Source organism: Camelus ferus, chromosome 16, assembly GCF_009834535.1.
Source record: "Camelus ferus isolate YT-003-E chromosome 16, BCGSAC_Cfer_1.0, whole genome shotgun sequence".
Classification (NCBI taxonomy): Eukaryota; Metazoa; Chordata; class Mammalia; order Artiodactyla; family Camelidae; genus Camelus; species Camelus ferus.
This window is the reverse complement of record NC_045711.1, coordinates 32,326,844-32,349,545: the sequence shown is the minus strand read 5'-3', so window position 1 is coordinate 32,349,545 and position 22,702 is coordinate 32,326,844. Positions and strand designations below refer to the sequence as shown.

The 22,702-nt window shown below is 40.0% G+C and overlaps 1 protein-coding gene across 1 annotated transcript in view; it reads right to left on the bottom strand.

The window, feature by feature from the left end:
- Nucleotides 1–17: 17 nt before the first annotated feature.
- Nucleotides 18–22,702, bottom strand: part of LOC116669297 (translation initiation factor IF-2-like) — a 28,700-nt gene continuing 6,015 nt past the window's right edge. Inside the window, exon 2 of the mRNA XM_032498594.1 lies at nucleotides 18–704. Within this exon, the coding sequence (XP_032354485.1) occupies nucleotides 40–704 (665 nt within the window). The 3' untranslated portion in view covers nucleotides 18–39. The remainder of the gene's footprint in view (nucleotides 705–22,702) is intronic.

The following is a 22,702-nucleotide window of genomic DNA, read 5'->3' as shown; positions in this document are numbered from 1 at the left end:
CGGCGGGCGGGGCGGGGGCGACGGCGAGGCGCGGCACAGTCACCACAGCGGCCGAGGCTGGGGCCCGAGCAGCCGGCGCCGCGGCCGCCACGGCCGGAGGGTCCCGGATGTGCCGAGCGTCGTCGCCATGAGCCGCGGAGGGAGCGGGACGCCGAGCTCCCCCCTCCTCCCACTTCTCCTTCCTCGGCCCGGGCCGCACAACAAAGCGGCAGCGGCGGCCGGCCGCGCCGCCTCCGCCCGCGCCCCCGCCGCCTCCACGCAGCCGCCTCCGCCTTTCCCTCCTCTCGGCTCGGCGAGGCCCAGGAGCCGACGGGGCTGGTCGGCCAAAGCGGGCGGTGCTCGGCAGCGCCGGAGCAGTACTCGGGGTTCGGGCGCTTCCTCCTCCACCCGCCCTCTTGTCTGAGGGAACCGGGTCCTGGGGCCGCCGCCGCCACTCGTCGGCTCCAGGGGGCGGGGAGGAGACGGGAGGCGGAGCCGAAGGGCGGGGCGGGCCCGGCGGGGCGGGGTGGGGCCGGGGGCGGGACCTGGGTCGGCGCGCGCAGGGTGCCCGGGGGCGCGGGGGCGCGGGGGCGCGGGGGCGCGGGGGCGGCCGGCCGGAGCTCGGCCTGGGAGCTGTGGTCCCGGCGCGTGAGCTCTACTGCCAGGGGTCCCACGCAGAACTTGAAGAGGGAGCGGGCGGAGGAGCAGAGTGGCTGAGCGGAGCTCTGTGGTGCCAGAAGGGCCTTAGTGTTCCGCCCACTTAAAGGAGCGCTTTCGTCCTTGCCATGCAGACTGCTTTTATTAGACGCCCACTGCGTGCAGGGCGCTCTGAGAGGCTGGGGCCAGCGAAATTAGAACCGATTCCGCTGCCCTCCGGATTGAGCGTTGCTGGGGTAAAGGAGGAGACACTATTCCCATACCAAGGGTTCTGGCAAATCCCCAGCGCTGTTTTGCTCGTAGGTAGTATCGTAGTTGCCACCTCCAAACAGGACTCACCTGGTGAATGAGATCAGGTTACCAGCTTGCTTGGGCTCTTTTTCCAGCTGTAGTGCAAGGATAGGAGGTTGATAATGCCTTAAAGGATTACTAACAAGATAAGCCTTGGAGAGTAATGTATGAGAAGCTTTTTGTACAGTACTGTATTTCGTTATCTCAGGAGGGAAAAATGGAAAATGAAATAAAAATAAGTGTACCTTACCCTTTGACCCTGTAATGGCACTCTTAGGAATTTATTCTTGACATATAATAACACAGAAGATGTTCTTTCCAAAGTTCGAATAATAACAAAAGGGGGATGAACTAACAGCCTAGTGGTGAATTATGTTACATCAACCTCATGGGTTTTAATGCTGCCATTTAAATGGCAGTTATGAAGATCACATAATATGGAAGATTTTATAAATAACCAAAATTTAAAAGAATAAAAATTGTATGTATGCATGCAAAGGTATCTAGTGCAATAAAAATTAAGGATTACAGCGTGGGGGGTTGTGTGTTTTATTAGTTTTGCTTAAGGCTACTACTATTGCAATTTTAAATGTTTAATAGAGCCTAATATATTTTCACCCTAATTCAGTGTCAGTCCTTTTAATTCATCAGTAATGTCATTTTAGTCTCAAGATGAAATTACCTGGAAAAACAAATGTGTCATCAGTCTGGGTACAGCCTGATTGTAAAGTGATCCAAAAATTATATAAAGTTCTGAAAATTAGACTAGAAATTCAGAGGACAGTGCTAGTAATCCATTCAACAAATACTGAGTGCCTACTATGTGCAAAGCAGTGAACAAGGTCCTTTAGAAATGCTTCTTTGTGTTACAGAAGCTCTGAAAATACACTAATCAATTTGAACAATAACTGCTATCACAATTTAAAAGATGGGGTGGATTATGGCAATAAAACTTAACAAACTGATGTATACGTACACATTTGCCTTATTCTAATGGCACACACTTTGTTCCCAACCACCCACTAACACAATTTGTAGCTTTGTATTATAATAGAAGTTAGGATTTCAGAACATGATGCCAGAGCTGTGGAGACTGCCTGCTGTGAAGTTTAAAGCAATACATTGAAATATGTAAGTGACAGTTCAGAAAAATATATATGTGCTTAATATGCAGAGAAGGACTCTGTTTAGGCCTCCATGTAAGTTTAATTCTTATTGTTTAAAACAAAAGATTCAGATAAGAATAATACTTTAAAACCATTCATACTGTTAAGGAGAGCTAAACTTTCATTAGATTAAATTTCAGCATTAGATGCACATCATTGCTTCATCATGGCAACACGTTTAGACATTTTTGAGAAAAAACAGAGGACTAACAATTCTTTGGGAATTCACTCTTATCTTTCTTCCTAAAATAAAAATCTACTCCCAATGTAAATTGTACCTGCACGTGCCTCTAATGGGAATGGGAATTGCAGAAAATCTTTTCAAAGCCTTTTTATTCCCTGATGACTTCTAATTTGCTCTTAGTAGAATTGTGCACCTTTTATCAAATCATTGCTTTAGGAATCTGTCTCAAGTATACTAAATCCCCTATTTCGTACCAATAAAATACATCTTTTTATAAATGCCGCTGAATAGAAACTTCCAACAAAAATGCTGTAACAACTCATTAAATAGCATTTTTAAGCAAGAGTTTTAAACTTTTTCATTAACGAATTTTAATCACTTAAAGTTGCACTCTTTATGATGGTATACTAGACCAGAGGTGAAAATCTACACATGGTTATAAGACTATTTAAAACTCTTTGTTTAAATATGTTTCTGTTTTCCATGGCTAATGTTAAATTTGATGTGACTTTGCAAGAAAATGCTTACCATCTGTAGTTGGTATTTTTCTTCTGCTCCAGCCATTAGTGTATTTTTCACAAAGAAGAGTTGTCTTCAGTAATAAAAAATCTGTCTGAGGTAAGGTTATGTTAATAATGGTACTCCTGTGAAGCTATTTTTGTAGTGTAAATTTCAAATTTAATACAGTTTATGCACCATGGAAAAAGCAAACATCAGGCACTCAGCAGTTTCTACCACTGCTTAAAATTCAACTTAAATGTTTAAAATATTATCAATTTAAGGTAATATTTAGTTCTAGTTTCCTCCAAATCAGCTTATAACTGATGAAGCAGCCAAGCACAGCCCCCATGTAGTTGCTGTTGTCAACCTGACTTTTCTTCCCTCACCTCCACTCATTTCCTCTCTGCCTCTGCCTGTCTAAGGTCCTCAAAGTTAGGTTCACTAAAAACCTTCACATGTAGTCCTGTCCTGACGTGGTTTAGGATTAGGTCACATTTCGAGCTGTTCTCTGTGACCCCTTCCCTGACCCCCTCCCAGCAGACCTGCCTGGTCCCCAGGGGTAGACGCTGAGGTCACATCTGGAACCTGTCTCTCCAGGTCTAGGCTCCACCATGCCACTCGCATCAGCACTTGCCTTCTCAGCCGCTACTTTGGTGTACTACGATGGTGGTCCTTACCCACAACCTCTTCTGAGGGAATCTGCCTTCACCCATGACGCTAACGTATTATCCTAGGCTCCATCCTTAGAGATGCTGATTCAATAGGTTGGGGCGGGGTCCATGAATTCACATTTCTAATGCTGCTGGTGGCTAGAATCCACTCGCCTGAGAACCACTGCCTGATACAGGGATGAGCCTGGGTGGCCCTGTTGGTACTAGGTGAGCTTGGCCTCAGGTAACTGAGCCAAAGGTGGATAGCTAACCAACTGGCCAATCAGATTTTTTCTCCTTGGAACATGAAATGGGACACCAGGAGACTGAGTTAGTGGTGGGGAGCTGCCTTGAGAAGTCATAGAGTTAGCAGCCGAGGAAGCCATTTTAAAGTTCAAGTTGATAAATAAAAGAGGAAATGAGGGTGTAGAAAGAGACTAACAAAACAGACAAGCAAAGAGAAGTGGAGATAAGAGGCTTCACAACCCTAAAGAAGGAAACAAAGAGAGTGACTGTCTGACCAGTTTCCTGCCAGCACTCCTGGCCTGACCCAGGTGTGACTTCTTACAGTTCATTTCCAAGTTCATCTCACTGTGCGGAATAACCACTTCATCCCTTACTTAAGCAAGTTTAAGTGGGTCCCTCTCCCTTTCATTCACTTTGTCTCCACTTGGAACACCTTTTCCTCTTCAGGCTTTCCTAAACTCTTCCCCAAGCACCCTTGATTCTCTGTCGTGCACCTGCCTGTGTTCTTCCCCAGAACTGAGTCTCACCTGCAACCCAGCCTGTGGCTTTGATCCTCCCACCCAGGGACAGCACTTTCTAGAATCTAGTGCAGTCTGATTCATATGGCTAAGATGCTCTTGAAATATGGTTAGCAATGTGCTACAAGTACAAAATGCACATGGGATTTTTAAAGACTCAGTATGGGAAAAAAGAAGGAAAAATATCTTATTTTTTTTATACTGATGACATATTGAAATGATAATATTTTGGATATATTGGATTGAATAAAGTCTTAAAGTTAATTTCTCTATTCTTACTTTTTCTAGTGTGACTAATGGAAAAATTGAAACTACAAATGTGACTCACTTTATACTTCTATTGAACCACGTGGTGATCTAGAGGATGATGACCATCCCACCCATCTACTTCCAGAATGTTTGCCACCAGTCAGCTGAATTCCCCGCTAGTGGGCTCTGTGCTCTGCCCAGGACCAGATTTTCCCTGCATCACTCATTAGACCTTATCCTACCCATCCAGCTCTGCAACCAATTTCTTTACCTAGGTCTGTTCAACAGCAACCATCTCACCCTAGTGAGAGTGGGAAGATCTGGTGCCAGGACCCTCTTCCTGCCCCTACCTCATCTACTCTGGTTTTAACTTAAATTGACTGTCATGCTTTGTGCCTAAGTCTTAAGATTGGATAGATCTTTTACAGCAGATTCATAGGTCCAGTAGAGAGGTAGACTAGATGACCTCAGTTATAGGTTGAATTATGTGTCCCAAGAAGATATGTTGAAGCCCTCAACTCCACCCCCTGTACCTATGAATGGAACCTCATTGGAAATAGGGTCATTGAAGATGTAATCAAATTAAGATGAGGCCATTAGGGTGGGTCCTAATTCCATATGACTGGTATTGTTAAAGAAGAGGAAAATGCTGTGTGAAGTCAGAAACACACAGGAAGAATGTCATGTGATGACAGAGGCAGAGACTGGAGTGTGTAGCTGCCAGCCAAGGAATGCCAAGGATTGTTGGCCACTACCAGAAGCTAGGGAGAGGCAAGGAAGGATTCTGCCCAGAGTGGAGAGAGCATGGCCATGCCAACACCTTAATTTTTGATTTCTAGCCTTCAGAACTGTGGGACAGTAAATTTCTGTTGTTTTTAGCCATCAAGTTTGTGATACTTTGTCAAGAAAACCCCAGGAAACTAATTTAACCCCTAAGTCCCTTCCATACCCAATTATATTATGTACAATAGGCACATTGTATAGCTAGCTTTTATTATTTGTTGCATTTACAATACTGTGCTTTTTTAAAAATGTTAAAATCCTATAAATCTAGGCCATTTTTATGTACCCATTTTCAAATGTCTTAGGTATAACAGACCGCCTTATTATATTGTGAATTCTGAGTTAAAAGAGAATGTAATTTGAAGAGATTGCATATTTTCCAAAGCCAATTTGGTGATTTAAGCGTGGAAGTATTACAATGAAACGTTTGAAAAGTTATCTGTGCATGGTTTGCTGTAAGCTGATATCATGAAGCAACACATCTTTTTGGGATGAGGTAGCAGCCCCAGCCCCGGGGGAAAGGGAGCGGGCGCATCACTCAACTACAACCACTTTGGACAACTGAGCAACATGAACAGGCTCAAAAAAAGAGTCATAACCAATCATCTTCAAAATAAAAACTGTAGTAGCTACAACATGATTCTCTAAGGGCGGGATGGGAGGAGATGTGGAAATATTTGTATGATGCAGTCTTTATGGGTAATGCGGAGAATATGGGCCAGAATGAGATCAACATGGCTCATAAGCCAATGGGTCAATGTCAAACCATTGCTTAAAAACCTTCAATGGCTGTTCACTGCTTTTAGAATCCAATCCAAACAGCTTTAGTGGCATAAAAGGAATGCCTATGATATAAATACACAAATATTTTAAAAGCAAAAAACAGAGATATATGTGAGAACTGATCCCAACTCCAGTTTTTTAAAAAATATACATTCATTCATTCAAGATGATATTTACTAAGCATATAAGAGCTGCTGAGTACTGCTCTTAGAGCTTGTAATCTAGTGGAAGAAAACAATCGACAAGGAACAATACATAAAATACAAAGGGGAAGAAGGGAATTATCCTTTGCTCTCCAGAGTGCATTTTCAATGCTTGGGTCAAACCCACCACAGTGATTCTCCAAAGTTTTACTGACCATGTTAAGAAAGATTTTACCTGTTTCCCTCTAAACATACTCTGGGAAGGACAGGCACTGCTGGGCCACATTGTGGCCTTCAATGGCAGACATTGTCTGAGATTGGAGTCAACACAGAGGAAGAGGGGCCAAGAGATGGAGAGAATGGAATCTCTGATCCTGATTATCCCATTGGGTTCCTGGGTCCAGCCATTCTAAAGCCATCACATAGTTTGGATCAGGTTTTCAGTCACTTGCCCCAAGAATCCCAGCCGATTCAGCCAGGGAAGCAGAATCTCTGAGGTGGAAGCTGCAATCTGCATGATTAACTAGGTCTCCAAGTGAATAATCACTGAGGAGGTAAAGAATTGGTTCTGGAAAACAGTCTGGCAAACTTTTTCTGTAAGGGGCCAGGGAGTATGTATTTCAGGCCTTGCTAGCCACAGCAACTCCTCACCTCTGGTGTTGTAATGCAAAAGTAGCCACAGATGGATGGGTGTAGCTGTGGTCTAATAAAGCTTGATTTACAAAAGCAAGCCGTGGGCTAGATTTGGCCCACTGGCCATAGATCTAGGGCCTTAAGTACAGAGGACAGTGTCATTCTTGGGAGGGTCCGTAGACTGCAGTACAGTTGTTTTTCCAAGATTTGTGAAATCTGAAACCATTTAATGGTTGAGGGAAAGAAGCCAATATAATCATAACAAGAGCTAATATTCACTGAGGGCTCACTCTGTGCTCAATGGTGGGCTAAATGATATATCATATAGGCTGCTTGGGTTAGCAAGAAACAGAAAACCTGACTCAAACTTAAATAACAGGGAAGGTTTATTATTTCTCCTAATAAATAGCTCTGAGATAGGGTTGATTCCATAATTGGAGTTTCAGTACTTGAGTGATATGTTAAAGGACCCAGGTTCTTTCCATCTCATGCCTCTGCCTTCCTCAGGGCATTTGGTTTTGCCCTTTGTAGATGGCTACCACAGTCCCAGGCCTCACGTCCAGACGAAACAATCTTCAGAAGGGATAGATCATCTCTTCCTCTGTCTGCTTTTTAGGAATGAAGAAATCTTTCCCAGAAGCCCTTCGATAGCATCTTTCCCTTTCATCTCCCACGGGTCAGACTTTGATCCGAGGCCACTCTTAAACTAATCATTGGCAAGGGGAATGGAATTTCCAAGATCAGTTGAGACTAATAAGGAATTACCTCCTGATCTGGGCTATGTAGAGAATGCAGAGAACAATGCAGAGGATGTATGAATACCCGGATGAAATCAGGGTTCTGTTAGGAAGGAAATATGGGGGCCAGGAATGGGTATTGGATAAGTGACCACAAGTGATATTATTCGGTGATATTCTTTTCCATGATTTACAGTTGAGAAGATAAGGCTCAGAGAGAGGAAAGGGACTTGCCCAAGGTCATACAGCTAACAAGTGGAAAACACTGGATTCAGACTCAGGTCTGTGACTACAGTGCCCGAGAGCTCCGTGACCACACTGAAGTGCTACAGTAGAGCTGAGGATGTTAAGGAAGAACAGGATAGCTCCAAAAGCTGCCTTAAAATCAAGTAAAATTGACCCAGTTATTAAACCTATGATGTAACCAGACCTCCCTAGCAGGATGAACCACTTAGCTTTTGCTGTGTAACAAGCCACCTCATAATTCAGTGTGTAAAACCACAATAATTTATTTAGCTCACAATTATATGGGTCACCGATTTGTACTGGGCTTCTGATCTCAGCTGGACTCATTCATGTATCTTTGGCCAGCAGCCAGTTAGCTAGCAGATCAACTGGGGACTGGCTAGTCTAAGATGGCCTTAGGTGAGATGGCCTTTGCTCCACGTGGTCTCTCATCCTCCAGCAGGCTAGCCTGGGCTTGTTCACGTGCAGGCAGGGCAGACTGTCAAAAGGGAGAGGGACTATGTAAAGCCTATGAAAAGTTAGCATTTGATTAGGGACTGAACTGAAAAAGGATTTTCTTTTCTCATTCCACAGAAAGATTGATGCTATAAACACTTTCCTGCAACAACATTATGTCCCATTCCCATGTTTGTAGTTCAGGGAGTGTTCAGTAGGTTGGCCTATTTCATGGTCAACATCACCTAAGCTTCCAGAGGACAAGGACTCTCAACCAGAGATGGCAGATGATGCCAAGAAGTGGAACATGGATTCAGTATAGAGAATTAGAAAAGCAGCACCATGGTCAATGAATTGAGACTGGGATGAGACAAAAGCAGGAAAGCATCTGAAAGCCAAATATTTAAACCCAAAGGTAAAATGACACCCAGTCCATTTGTGCCCCTACCAAAAGATATTTCATATGGCAATCAAGAGACTGGAGCCATATTTTTTTTTACTATCCTGGTAGAATAAATATGAAGTATACATTCATTCATCAAATATTTATTACACCAAGCCCTGTCAAGCTTGAATGGAATTCTTACATAATTTTCAAGTTGTGTCTTTAAAAATATTCTTCAGGATGACTTTTATCATCTTTATTGGAACCAAGAAGGTGTCCCCTCAATATCAGAATTTCCTTATTTGCAAAATTATTAAAACATGTGGTCTAATCCATCAGAAAATATTGATAGGTCTTTTTTCTGAATTCATTCACTACTATCACTAACAGTTTAAACCTATGAGTGTATGTAGGCATTTAAAACATTCTGGAATTAATTTCTAAGGAAAGGCAGCAAGCACAAGTAAGTTGTTTTTCATTTTATGAACCCATTCAGAAATTTGAAGTCTTTAGGTATGAACTTACACAGCATGAAACTTGGCCCACAGTATTTCTGAAAGTGAAATTTGGCTCATGTGAATTCTCATAACAAAAGAAAGATTGCCAAAACAAGCCACTTTCTCCAACTACAGGTGAAATAATATTCTTACAGAGTAAATCCTCACAATGTGAAAACACACAGATTAAGTTCACTAAATGTTCTCTAAAATAGTTTTCCATAGAACTGAAGCCATGAAAAGCAATTGAGCCAGTTAAGACCACAGAGGGAATTCCTCTCCTGCGTCATTACACAGGAGATTCAAGAAAGAACTCTGAGTTAACCAAAGTGAAATCTGCCTACCCTCATGGTAGAGTAGCCTGAAAGGAGAAGGTTCTGTTGGCTTGAGTTGTCTCAGCTTTTACATACTTGAGAAGAGGCATGCAGAGAGAAAATGCTAGAAAATTTTCATGCATATGAATATAAAATGTATATAGAAAATAAAACTAAAGATATCTACTATATTACTTAATGTCCATTGTGAATTTTCTTGTCAGAAATAGCAATTTCTAATGTGCCATTTGTGATTACATTATACCTAAGCAATCTTAATATACTCAACTAGTGGAATGCCATATTGGCCATCAAAAACACCAAGTAGAACAGATGGAAGTATATACCATGTTCTTGGATTGGAAGAATCAATATTGTTAAAATGACCATACTGCCCAAGGCAATCTACAGATTCATTATAATCTTTATAAAATGGCATTTTTCAAAGAAATAAAATTAAAAAATAATTTAAAAATTGTATGGAAACATAAAATACCCTGAATAGGCAAAACAATCTTGAGAAAAAAGAACAGAGCTGGAAAGATGAAAACTTCAGGTTAAGCACAAAATTCCTGGAACACTGCCTGTTACCTCACCACCAACCAATCAGAAGAAAGTCACATGCCCAGCAGCCCTTACCCCAAAATTTGCCTATAAAAACTTTTCCCCCAAAACCATCAGGGAGTTCAGATGTTTTGAGCATGAGCTGAGCCACTCATCCTCCTTGCTTGGCTCTGCAATAAACCTTTCTCTGCTTAAAAAAAAAAAAGTACAGAGCTGGAGGAACCATGCTCCTTGACTTCAGACTATACTACAAAGCTACAGTAACCAAAACAATATAGTACTGGCACAAAAACAGGCACATAGCTCAATGGATTAGGCTAGAGAGCCCAGAAACAAACCCACACACCTATGGTCAATTAATCTACGACAAAGGAGGCAAGAATATACAATGGAGAAAAGACAGTCTCTTCAGCAAGGGGTGCTGGAGAAACTGGACAGCTATATGTAAAAGAATGAAATTAGAACATTTTCTAACACCATATACAAAAATTAACTCAAAATGGATTAGAGACCTAAATGTAAAACCAGATACTATAAAACTCATAAAACATATGCAGAACACTCTGACAATATTGTTTTGGATCCACCTCCTAAAGTAAAGAAAATAAAAGTAAGATAAACAAATGAGACCCAATTAAACTTAAAAGCTTTTGCACAGCAAAGGAAACCATTGACAAAACGAAAGGACAACCTACTGAATGGGGGAAAATATTTGCAAATGATATGACCAATAAAGGATTAATATCAAACACATAAAAACAGCTCATACAATTTAACATAAAAAAAAAACCCCAATTTAAAAATGGGCAGACGAACTGAATAGACATTTTTCCAAAGAGGAAATGCAGATGGCCAACAGGCACATGAAAAGATGCTCAACATTGCTAATCATCATGGAAATGCAAATCAAAGCCACATGAGATATCACATCACGCCTGTCAAAATGGCTATCATCAAAAAGAACACAAATAACAAACGTTGGTGAGAATGTGGAGAAAATGGAACCCTCGTACACTGTTGCTGGGCATGTAAATTGGTGCAGCCACTGCAGAAAACAGTGGCTCAGAAAACTAAAAATAAAACTATCATATGACCCAGCAATTCCACTCCTGGGTATATATTAGAAAACAAAACAAAACAAAACAAAAAAACGCTTACTCAAAAAGATATATGCACCCAAATGTTCATAGCAGCATCATTTACAATTGCCAAGACATAGAAGCAAACTATGTGTCCATCAACAGATGAATGGATAAAGAAGATGTGGTGTGTGTGTGTATATATATATATATATATTCACACTGGAATACTACTCAGCTATAAAAAATAACAAAATTTTGCCATTTGCAGCAACATGGATGGACTTGGAAGGCATTATGCTAAGTGAAATAATTCAGAGAAAGACAAATACTGTATGATATCACTTATATGTGGAACCTAAAAAATACAATAAACTTGTGAATATAACAAAAAAGAAGCCGACCCACAGATATAGAGAACAAACTACTGGTTACCAATGGGGGGTTAGTAATATAGGAGTGGGGGACTGAGTGGTACAAACTATTGGGTATAAGATAGGCTCAAGGATGTATTGTACAATGCAAGGAAAATACACAATATTTTGTAATAACTGTAAGTGGAAAGTAACTTTAAAAAATTGTATAAAAATGTAAAAAAATTGTTAAAGAAAAAAAGCAAATAGATAAACTATACATTGAATTGTATATTTGTAATAAAGTTAAATTCATAAAATGTTTAAGAACATTGAGTTAAACATCACCAAGTAGTACATATTAACAAAGAAGTTAAGAACACATGACCTACCCAGTGATTCCAATTAGAATAAAAACTCTATATTCCATCAAGAAACTGTAAACTATTTTAATATCTAAACATAGAGGATCAGTTAAATAAATTATGCTATACTCATACTATGGAATATATTCATCCAATAAGAAACTATTATAGAAATATATTTTTTAAATATAAGATACATAGCATACATATAATATATAAATATTAAATACTATTGATATGTGTATTTCTTTACTTGGGAAAATGCTTGCAACATGCTTTCAAGTGAAAAAACTTTATAATATACTATTACTGCATAAATTCATTTATTAACAGAAAAAATATAATATGTATGTAGATTTAAATATATCAAAAGAAATACAAAAATGTGACTAGAGGTTATTTCTAGATAATGGGGATTTCTCTTTCTTCTTCTTTTGCATATTCATATTTTCCACTTCTTTCTATCATGAACATCTGTTACTCAAGTAATAAGACAGTTTAAAATATTGGGTTTTCGAAAGATGAAAATATGCAAATACAAAAGAATGAAAGAATGACATATACCAAATGTCAACAATGATTGCCACTGGATGATAGCATTATATAGGATTTTCACTTTCCTCTTTAACTTTGATGTTTTCTGAATTTTCCACAAAGAGTGTATATTACAGTCATGTTACATATGTTAGTAATATTACATATTACTAGTACAAATTATTGTACCCCATATTGGATGAATGGGAAGGGGAAGAGAGATGGTTACAGTTAGGAGGTTACTTCAATAAACTAAAAGTAAAAACTTCTGCAGGATCATCAATTGCTATCGATTCAGAAATGTGATTGTCAATAGCAAGATTCCTAAATGAAGCCAATAAAGATGTGATTTGCAAATACCAGCAACACCTTTATATTGGTCCAAATGGTGGTGGAATCTCTGACTCAACACCGCCCCCTTCCTGTGGTCATAGCATTTTTCTCTGAGACAAGGACAGCCCTATGCCCAATTCAAGTGGGATCCATTGGGTCACTTGGATTCAAAGAGTCAATTGCTAAAGTAGAAGTTGAGGGAGATGTGAATCAACAACAGCCCCTGTAGAAACAACTTCAGGGGCTGACCATGGGCTCTTAGTTGAATTCATAGCAGTATTCTACTGAGGATGAGGGTCATGATGTTCCCCCTCCACCTGCAGTCCATCAGCCTACCCTACAAGCAGTAATAGTCTCAGTTCTGGGTGCTATACTGTGAAAGGGACAAAGGACAACGGAATCAAGATGCGCAGGGGGCATCAAGCCATGTCCCATGCAGAATGTTTGGAAAAGCTGAGAAAGAAAACTCAGAGGAACACATCTGCTGCCTGAAAATAACCAGAAAGAAATCACGTTCGGCTGAATTAAACTTCTTCCATGTGGTTTTGTAGGGAGGAGCCATAACCAGTGTGGTGGAGCTGGGATTGGAATTCTGTTGAGACAGACCTTGAGACAGGAGGAAGGCTTTTTGAGTCGTTTGAACTGGCAGAAGATACACTGGCTTGGAACCTGGCTCCTCAAAGTGTGATCTGCAGAACCACAGCATGGACCTCAGGAGAAGCCCATTCAAAAAAAGTGCTGGGTCTCAGGGCCAGCCCAGACCTACTGAATCAGAACCTGCAGTACAAAAAGATGCCCAGGCGATTCAAATACACATTTAAGTTGGAGGGACACTGGACTGGACTGCTCACTGGGGAGGGGATAAGTGCCCTGCAGCCCTGGAGAGAAATCCAAGGCTATACTACCCTCATTCAGGAGACTATAGAGAACTTAAAAACTGGAGGACTATCTGAGAAAGATTGATGAGTAAGAATGTTCATTTAAGCAGAGTTTGAATTAGAAAAAGAAAATCAAAGTCTAGTTAAAAAAAGAAACATTAATAAGAAAATATGTAGCCATTAAAAATATTTTAGATGAATATTTAAGGACATTAAAATGCTCATTAAAAGTGGTTATAATACATTAATGGAAAATAAATTACAAAAAAAGTGATATTTATCATATGTAACATTCACTTAAAAATAATTATGAAAACCTTAAAAATATAATTAAAAGATTATCTAGCCTATGGAGACTGATTTTTTTTAAAATGTTTATTATAAAAGTAATAATTGCTCGTAAAATTTGGAAAAGGGTAAACACTATAAAGGAGAAACCAAAAATAATTTTTTATCTACCACCACTCAAAGATGACTATTGTTATTATTTTGATATATTTCCTTTATTTCTTATTCTATGTAAATTTATGTATTTTAAATATTTTTCTGATTATAAAAGTAATATATGTTCAAAATGGAAGACTTGGAACATCAGAGAACTACAAAGAAGAAAATTTTATATATTCAGATATAAACACTATTAATATTTCTGTCTAGTTATGTTTTTATGCATAAACATAAAAAAATTTTAAACCAAGTTGGGACTATATTGTAAAATCAATTTTATATCCAGATTTTTCACCTATCATGAGACTGTTTCCATATCATTAAATATTATGATTTTCAGTGGCTATATAGTGCTTTATCCTGTAAATATACTTGATTTATTGCCCATTCCCATTTATTGCCCATTTACTGTTGAATATTTAGGTTGTTTCCAATTTTTCACTAGTTTACATCTATAATGAATAATCTTGGTCAAAAATCCCTGGTTATTTTATTAGTATGAGTCCTAGAATTGAGATTACCTTGAGGTCAAAGGATATGAACTCTTTCCAGTTACAACCTTTTCTTGGAAAAATGAGATTCAATCTTGCTGCATGCCCACTAGCCTTTGTTTTCCTGAAAGCTGACAGTACAGACTGGCAAATTCTCTGGACTCAGAGATTTTCTTGGAATTGACTTTTTTCTTTAATGACAAACATATTCGGTTTCTTCCAAACCTGTTTACTTATTCTGATCGAGTGCTTTTTCATGGATCAATTTTGGTCACTTTCATTTCCCCAGAAAAATTTCCCACTTCATCAAGAATTGCAGACTTACTAGAATTGAGCTGAACATCACATGTTTTAATTTTTAAGGTGTTTCTTCCCATCTGTATTCTATTTTCTTTCTATTTCTAATTCTAGTTATGTGGCAGTTCCCCCCTTTTTTGTCTACTTAGATCATCAGATTGTTTTACTATTTCAAAGTATCAGCCCTTCAACTTATTATCAAGTCAGCCTTATTTCTGACTCATTTACTTTTCTATATTATTTCCTACAGAGAATAAATTCCCAAACCTAAAAACAATAAAAGTGATTACAAAAGAAAAAATTATGGATTTAACTCTATAAAATTATTTTTTATACTTATGTATACCCAATAAAAATTAACACAAAAGTAAAAGAAACAGACTGTACTCTGTTCCCAAATGTGACTACAAAAGTTTAAAATTTTTATTATGTAGATAAACAAGTTCACAAGAAAAAAATCCCAATAACCCAAAAGATTACTGGGTTAAAGTACTTGCACATACAATTCATCCAAAAAAAAAAAAAAAAAAGGTTTTAAATATTCCAGAAATTTTTTAAAGTATTCAAATATTAAAATACTTATAATTAATTGAATCAGGAAAATATAACAATAAAGAAGAACCTCATGTTAAGAGTTTCTTAGAACTTATTGCCTTTTTGGTAATAGCCTTATTGAGGTATAATTCACTTACCATACAATTCGTCCTTTTAAAGTGTACAATCTGGTGGTTTTTATTATATTCACAGAGTTGTACAACCATATCACTAGCTAATTTTAGAACATTTTCATCAGCCCAGGAAGAAACACCAAACCCACTAACAGTCATTTCCCACCCCTGTCTCCTTCAGCAGTAGACAACCACTAATCTACTTTCTGCCTTTACAGATTTGCTTATTCTGGATATTTCAAATAAATGGACATACAATATGTGGCCTTTTGTGACTGGCTTCTCTCATTTCCCATAATGTTTTCAAGGTTCATCCATGCCATGGCATGTATCAGTATTTTAATCGTTTTCATTGTCAAATAAGGTTCTACTGTATGGATATACCACATTTTTGTCTACCTCGTCATCATTTGGGGGATGTGGGAAACATTTGGGATGTTTCCACTCTTTGTTGATTATGAACATTCATGTACAAGCTTTCATGTGGAAGAACCCATTGTTTTTCACACGGCTGGAAATATATGAAGTGGATATAATCCTTTGACAAAGTCACACATAAAATGTCCACAGCTTTTAACTCCATAATCTTACTTCTCAGTATCTGCTTCAAATAAACCAATAATATACAATGTGGGAAAGCACTAAGGAGAAGGTTGCTGATCATGCTATTATTTAAGTGTTAACAAATTTGTCCTGCTTCTCCAGCATAAGGTACAAAAATAAAGATCCATCTTCTTTAAAATTGACATGACTGGAGACGTGTTGCTGTCTTCCTTTTACCCCAGGAAGCTTTTCCAAAAATCTTCTGGGCTTTCTCTTGACTGAGAAAATCAGCTAGTCTCCAAAGAGCCCATCTTTGCCATGGTTGCCAGGGTGCCTCTCCCACAGGGTTGGAAGGAGGCTACTGGGCCCTTGGGCACAAGCTGGCCACCCCTGCTCCTTTCCCCAGGAGGGCAGGCTTCCAGCCTCAGCCCCTCTTTGGCTCACCTGGGGAGTTCCTCCTCCAGTCCCCCACGGCCTTCGGACAACAGTGAGGACCAGCTCAGTCCAGCAGTGAGATTCTAATATCATTAAGCCTTATTAAGGGCAGATTTTGCCACCTCTCCCCAGCAACTTTTGAGCTCTGTACTCCAAGGGGTTTGGGTGGAATGGCCTCAGACACCACACTCCAGAAGCCCCCAAGTCTGGTGGTGTCCTTTGCCTTATACGTACCTAAACACAAGAAGCCACCTAAGGGAGTCTTCCTAAAGATCAGCCCTACCACTGGCAGCTTCTTATTTCAATTTTTAAAATAGAAATGTTAGTTTTCTGTGAATGAGCAGTAAGTTTTACTCAGAAATCAAAGTTGTACACAGTGAAAAAGCATCCTTCAATTTTGTCCCAGCCCCCAACTTGGGGACAATATTAGGGATTTAGACAATATTACAATTTGGAAACTGATAATACATATCTTTTTCAGGCTTTGTTTTCTTTAATTATCATTCCATATCAGGGCACAACTAGGATATATCTTAATTTATTTAACCAATCCCTTATTAGGTTGTTTCCAGTCTTTTGCTAATTAATTAACAATGCAGCAAATATCCTTATAAAAGTAAAAGGTTTCTGAGCCCAAATTCCAATGTGTAGACGGGGGTCCTCCCCACCCCCATACATACCACCAAGTAATGCTCGGACACCAGCTGGGTATCCTACAATTCAATTCAAATCTGACACTATCTCCCTGGAGATGTGTCAGATTCCACAGGTTAAGGGCTCAGTCCTACAAGACTGCCCACACCCTGCTTCAGACGTCAATCATAAACCCAGGTTATTTTCGGTACTTCTGACTGACTGGCTACAGATCGGAGGTTCCAACAATCCCCTCCTTAGGTTCGATCAATCTGCTAGAGCAGCTCACAGAACTCAGAGAAACATTTTACTTACTAGAGTGCCAGTTTATCATAAAAGGATATAATTCAAGAACAGAGAGATGGAAGAGATATATGGGACAAAGTGTGCAGAAAGAGCAAGTAATGCTACTCTCCAATCTCTACATGCTCACCAACCCGGATGCTCTCAAAACCCTCTCCTTAAGAGTTTTTGTTGAGGCTTCATTACACAGGCACGATTGATTAAATGACTGGCCATTGGTAATTGAATTCAATCTCCAGCCCCTGTCCCCTCCAGGGAGGTCAGGGAGGTGGGACTGAAAGTGCCAACTCTCTAATCATGTGGTTGGGTCTCCTGGCAACCAGCCCCTAACCTTAGGTGCAGTCCAAAAGTCACATTAACATAACAAAAGACATCTTTACCACTCTCTTCACTTTGGAAATTCCAAAGGTTTTAGGATCTCTGTGCCAGAAACAGGACCAAGACCAAATGTATATTTCTTATTATAAATTACAGCATCACCAAAGGGCATCACTGCTCCTGAGAAATCAATGAATCAAACAGTAATCATTCTCCCCTAACTCGGTGGGATGGGGATTCAAACCAAGGTTTTCTAAGCCAGGGTTAAGGACCTTAACCACTAAGCTAAACTGAATTTTCAGTCCCTCTCAATCTGAAAAATAAAGACTATTACTTGTTTTTTGTCTTCTTTTTCTGTGAATTATCTGTACATAGTCTTTGAGCATTTCTCCTCTAGGATATTGGCTTGTTTCCTTACCATTTTGTAGGAACTCTTATTACAGAAATGAGTCCTTTCTGTATTCAAAGTTGAAAATGTATTTCCCAGTTTGTCATTTGTCTTTTGAGAGCTTGTATAGTGATTTCTGCTGTAAAGAAGTTAGATTTTTACATAATCAGATTTATTCATTTTTTAATTTTATGGATGCTGGGCTTTGTTTCATACTTGGACAAGATTTCCATTTATGAAATAATAAAAAATTCTCCAATGGATTTTTCAAGTATTTTTATAGTTTCTTTGTTTCCTTTTTTGAACAAATAAATTTATCCTAGTTCTAGATATGGATCTGAAGAGAGGAGGGTATAGCTCAGTGGTAGAGTGCATGCTTAGCACGCACGAGGTCATGGGTTTGAGCCCCAGTACCTCTGTTAAATAAAAAATAATAATAAATAAATAAGTAAACCTAATTACCTCCCCCCAAAGAAACAAAAAAAAAATTTTTAAGATATGGATCTGAGATTTTTTTTCTCCCAGATGGCTATTCAGTTGTCCCCAACACTATTTTTTAAATTATCTATATTTTCCCATGAGTTTATATACCCTTATTGTATATCAAATTTCATTGGCAATATTCAAGTGATAGCTTCTTCTAGTTTAAAAATAATACTGAGTATAGACACCCCTTATGAATTAATACCAGAAACACCTTAAATATTTGGTAAGATACCAACAAGAGGATTCTGCTTAAAGTGTTTTCTTGTCAATCTCCCTGATGAAATCCCTTTCAAGCAACGATTTAAAAGATTATGTCAAAAACAAAGGAGAAATGCTTCTAATGCAAATGTCAAGTGAAAAAAGGATATAAACTTCATGCAAACCAAGAACATGACCACATTCTGAAAACATGCCTAGCAAAGAATCACATGAGCAATACACCAGGAAGATAATAGTGGTTTTGCTGGGAGAAGAGACGAGAGAGAGATCCCCCCACCTTTTTCCCCCTGAATTTTCTGGAAGCGATGATGATGTCAATATAATTTTCAAATTTACTTTTTAATAATGGCAGACTGTTCATAGGGGTCTTTCTCGCCTGCCTCAGGAGACCTCGCCACGATGATAGTAAAGAAATAAAAAGCTTACCAGATAAAGGGGGAGGGAAAAACAAAAAAGATCTCATAGTTGAAAAATTCCAACACGTTTTTGGGGGAGGGCAAGCTGATGGAGAAGTGGTAACAGATACCACAGAGCTGTGAAGGAAGCAACCAGAAGGCGCTGGGTGGGGTGGTGATTAAAGTAAAACATGTCACTTGTGGACAGGACTCCAGACTCCCCTCCTGGGAGACATCGCTGACTCACTGTGTGTGCCCTCCAGCCAAGACACTCAGAAGCACTCCTGCCTCTTTTCTCCCAACTGAACAAGGAACGCTGTGTTTAACATCTCTAGCTTCCACTTGGGGCTGTGGGGAGGTTAATTACTATGTGAGAAGGTATGTGAGCTGGTGGGATAAAAGACCCAACAGGCAGGAGGGGGGTCGGACCAGTCATGTAACCCTTTAGATCCTGTGACCCTCTCACGTACCCAGGAGGACAGCACTCTGGGTTTAGAGCTGTGGAGTGCAGGTGCAGCCTAAGGCAGGCTGCGGCCAAATGTTCACATCACTAGAACAGGGCAGGATGTCCAGCTTCAAGATAGAAATGGATGTGAGACTCCCAGCCAGGACATCAGCCCAGGCACATGCTTGGGCAGCTACTTCCTGTAAATTAGTGACCTGTCCTCCTTGGTCCCCTACCCAGTGCCCCTCTTCCTCCCCAGACATTGAGCCTTGTCTTAAGCTCTTCTTTAGAGTCCCCTGCTGCCCTGCCTTGCTCCTACTTATCAAGACAAGTCCAGTCTCCACACACAGGGAGCTCTGATGCCCTAGAATTGCTGCTGAGATTACAATGATCTTGTCAAGATGTAGAAATGTGGTACAATTTAGTGATCACCAATAAACTGATGGTGTTGACAGTTACATCTACTCACACACACACACACACACACACACACACACACACACACACACACAAACACACAATTGATTTCAAGAACTTGCTGGTGGGCTAGAATCCAGTCTCTTCTACGGCTTGGAGGAAACCAAATGGGACTAAAAATACTCATTCACCTATTCAATCAATTGTCTTCATTCTTTCTTCAAGGGAATGAATTTCTAAGCCCAGAAATGCAGCTTTGAAGTCCACAATAACCATACATCAAAAACCCATTCTATAAGTCAGTCCCTGTCCTGGATCCTGTGAAAATACAAAGAAACACGACTCCTACCTCAGAGCTAGCTAGACTATTTATACTCCTTCTAAAAACCTAAGCATTCTTTTCCCCATGAGAGCAGGAGCCATGCCTGTCTTATTTGCACTGTATAGTGCATTCATTCTATAGGGCATTCAGTCATCGGGCAAATATTTACTGAGCACCTACTAAGTGCCAGGCCCCAATTTAGGAACTGAAAGTACAGCAGTGAATGAAAACAAAATATCTGTTCTCACTCTAGATTCTCGCAAGACAGACAGTCAATAAACAGAGAATGAACAAATACACCCATAATAGTTTAGTAAAGCAGTGAAAAATGCTTAGGAAAGATAAAGAACGTAAGGCAACAATGTGGTGGAGGAGGTCATTTCACATGGGTTTGCCAGGGGAGAGTTCAAGGAGAGACTGGAATTAGGTGAGGGAGCGGACTGTGTGGCTATCTGGAGGCAGATGGAGCTGAAGAGCAAAATCCTCAAGGGAGGAACAAACAACAGTGTGTGTTGGAGAACAGGGCAAGGGTGGATGAGCAAAGCTGGGGCGCAGTCAGAAAGGGACGTTAGGGAGAGGGAGTGGCGTTATCATGGAGGGCCTTTCAGATAAGAGCTTTGTGTAAGCTTTCTATGGAAATATAAGACAGGTAGAGGAAAGTACACAAATCATAAACGTACAACTCAATGAATTTTCACCAACTGAACACACCCATTTTAACCACCATCCCAAACGCGCTACTGAATATCATCCCCAGCAACCCTGAAGCCTCTCTCCTGCCTCCTTTGTCATCATCCCCCGTGAGGATAACCATGACTTCAGTGTCTGTGACGGGAGATTAGTTTTGCCTGTTTTTGAACTTCATCCAAACGGAATCATGCAGTTTTACCCTTTGGTGTCTGACGTTACTCAAAGTTATGTTTGTGAGATGCGTCCATCTTGCCCTATATGGTCATGGTTCCTTTTTTCATTACTGTGTGGTATTACACTGTATGAATATGCTACAGTTTATCTCTCTGTTCTACCGTTGATCAACATTTGGATGGCTTCCAAATTGAGGGCTATTTAGAATAATACAGCTATGAGCGTTCTCATTTGTGTCTTTTGGAACACATGAGGATGCATTTCAGCTGAGTAGAAATAAGAGATGGGGTTTGGGGGTGTAGCTTTTGCTTTGATAGACACTACTGAACTGTCTTCAGATTTTTTTTTTTTACAAAAAGAATTTACAATGCTAGTTTTGGATGTACAACAAAGCAATTCAGCTATACGTATCAGAGTTTGCTTTTTAATCTGACTGAAAAAGGAAATCATTTGAAGGTCTAAAGTCGAGAAATCACATAATCTGACCTACATCTTTAAAGGATCACATACTAGAAGGTTTTTAAGGATTACATTTTTCAAATGTTCACCATATGAAATAAAACTCAAGTGAACAAGTGCCAGCATTAAAAGCATGACTCCAAATTATCTATCTCTAGCCAGGACGTCTGCTCTGAACCACAGACCCATGTCTCCACAGCCTACTTGACAACTCCATGTGGATGTTTAATGGGCATCTCAAAGTTTCTATGGCTGAAACCAAGCTCCTGATATTCTGCCCTGGACCAGCTCCTTTTACAAGGGGTCCTCATCTTAATTAACAGCAGCTCCATTCTTCAATTTACTTGGGCCAAAATCACTGGTGTCATCTTTGTCTCCTTGTATTTTTTCACACCCCATATCTTATCAGTAAATCCTGTGAGCTCTATCTTCAGAATATTCTGGAACCACTGCTGACCATACCTACCCTGCCACTAGCTCTCTAGGCCACCATTATCTCTCCCGTAGACTACTGCATTATCTCTCCCATTGAAGTGGCCTCCTGGCTTTCACGTCCTGCCCTCATCCTCTTCAGGCTACTGTCTGTGTAGCTTCCCAAGAGACCCTGTTGAAACATAAATTAGATCCTGTCACTCCTCTATTAAAACTCTCATGTGGCTTCCTCTGCCACAGGGTGAAAACCGAAGTCCGTACTACCTCTGTGACTTTAACTCATGTGCCTCTCCCCTCCTCTCTCCATTGCAGCCACACTGGCTTTTCCCTTGTTCACCAAACAGTCCAGGCACACTTCCACCTCAGGGCCTTTGCACGTGCTGTACCAGCTGCCGAGAATGCTCTTGCCACCACTGCTCACTCCCTTGCCTCCTTCAGGTCTTTCTTCACAACTTCCTTTTCCAGCAGAGACTTCACCAGCCACCTTGTTTAACATTTCATGCCTCCCTCCATACTCTACACTTCATATTTGCTTTCCCAGCTTTGTTTTCTCCGCTTAGCATTTACCACTCTTACATGCCATAAATTTTTATGTTTTATCTTGTTTATCACCTGCCAGCAGATTGTATGTAATTGC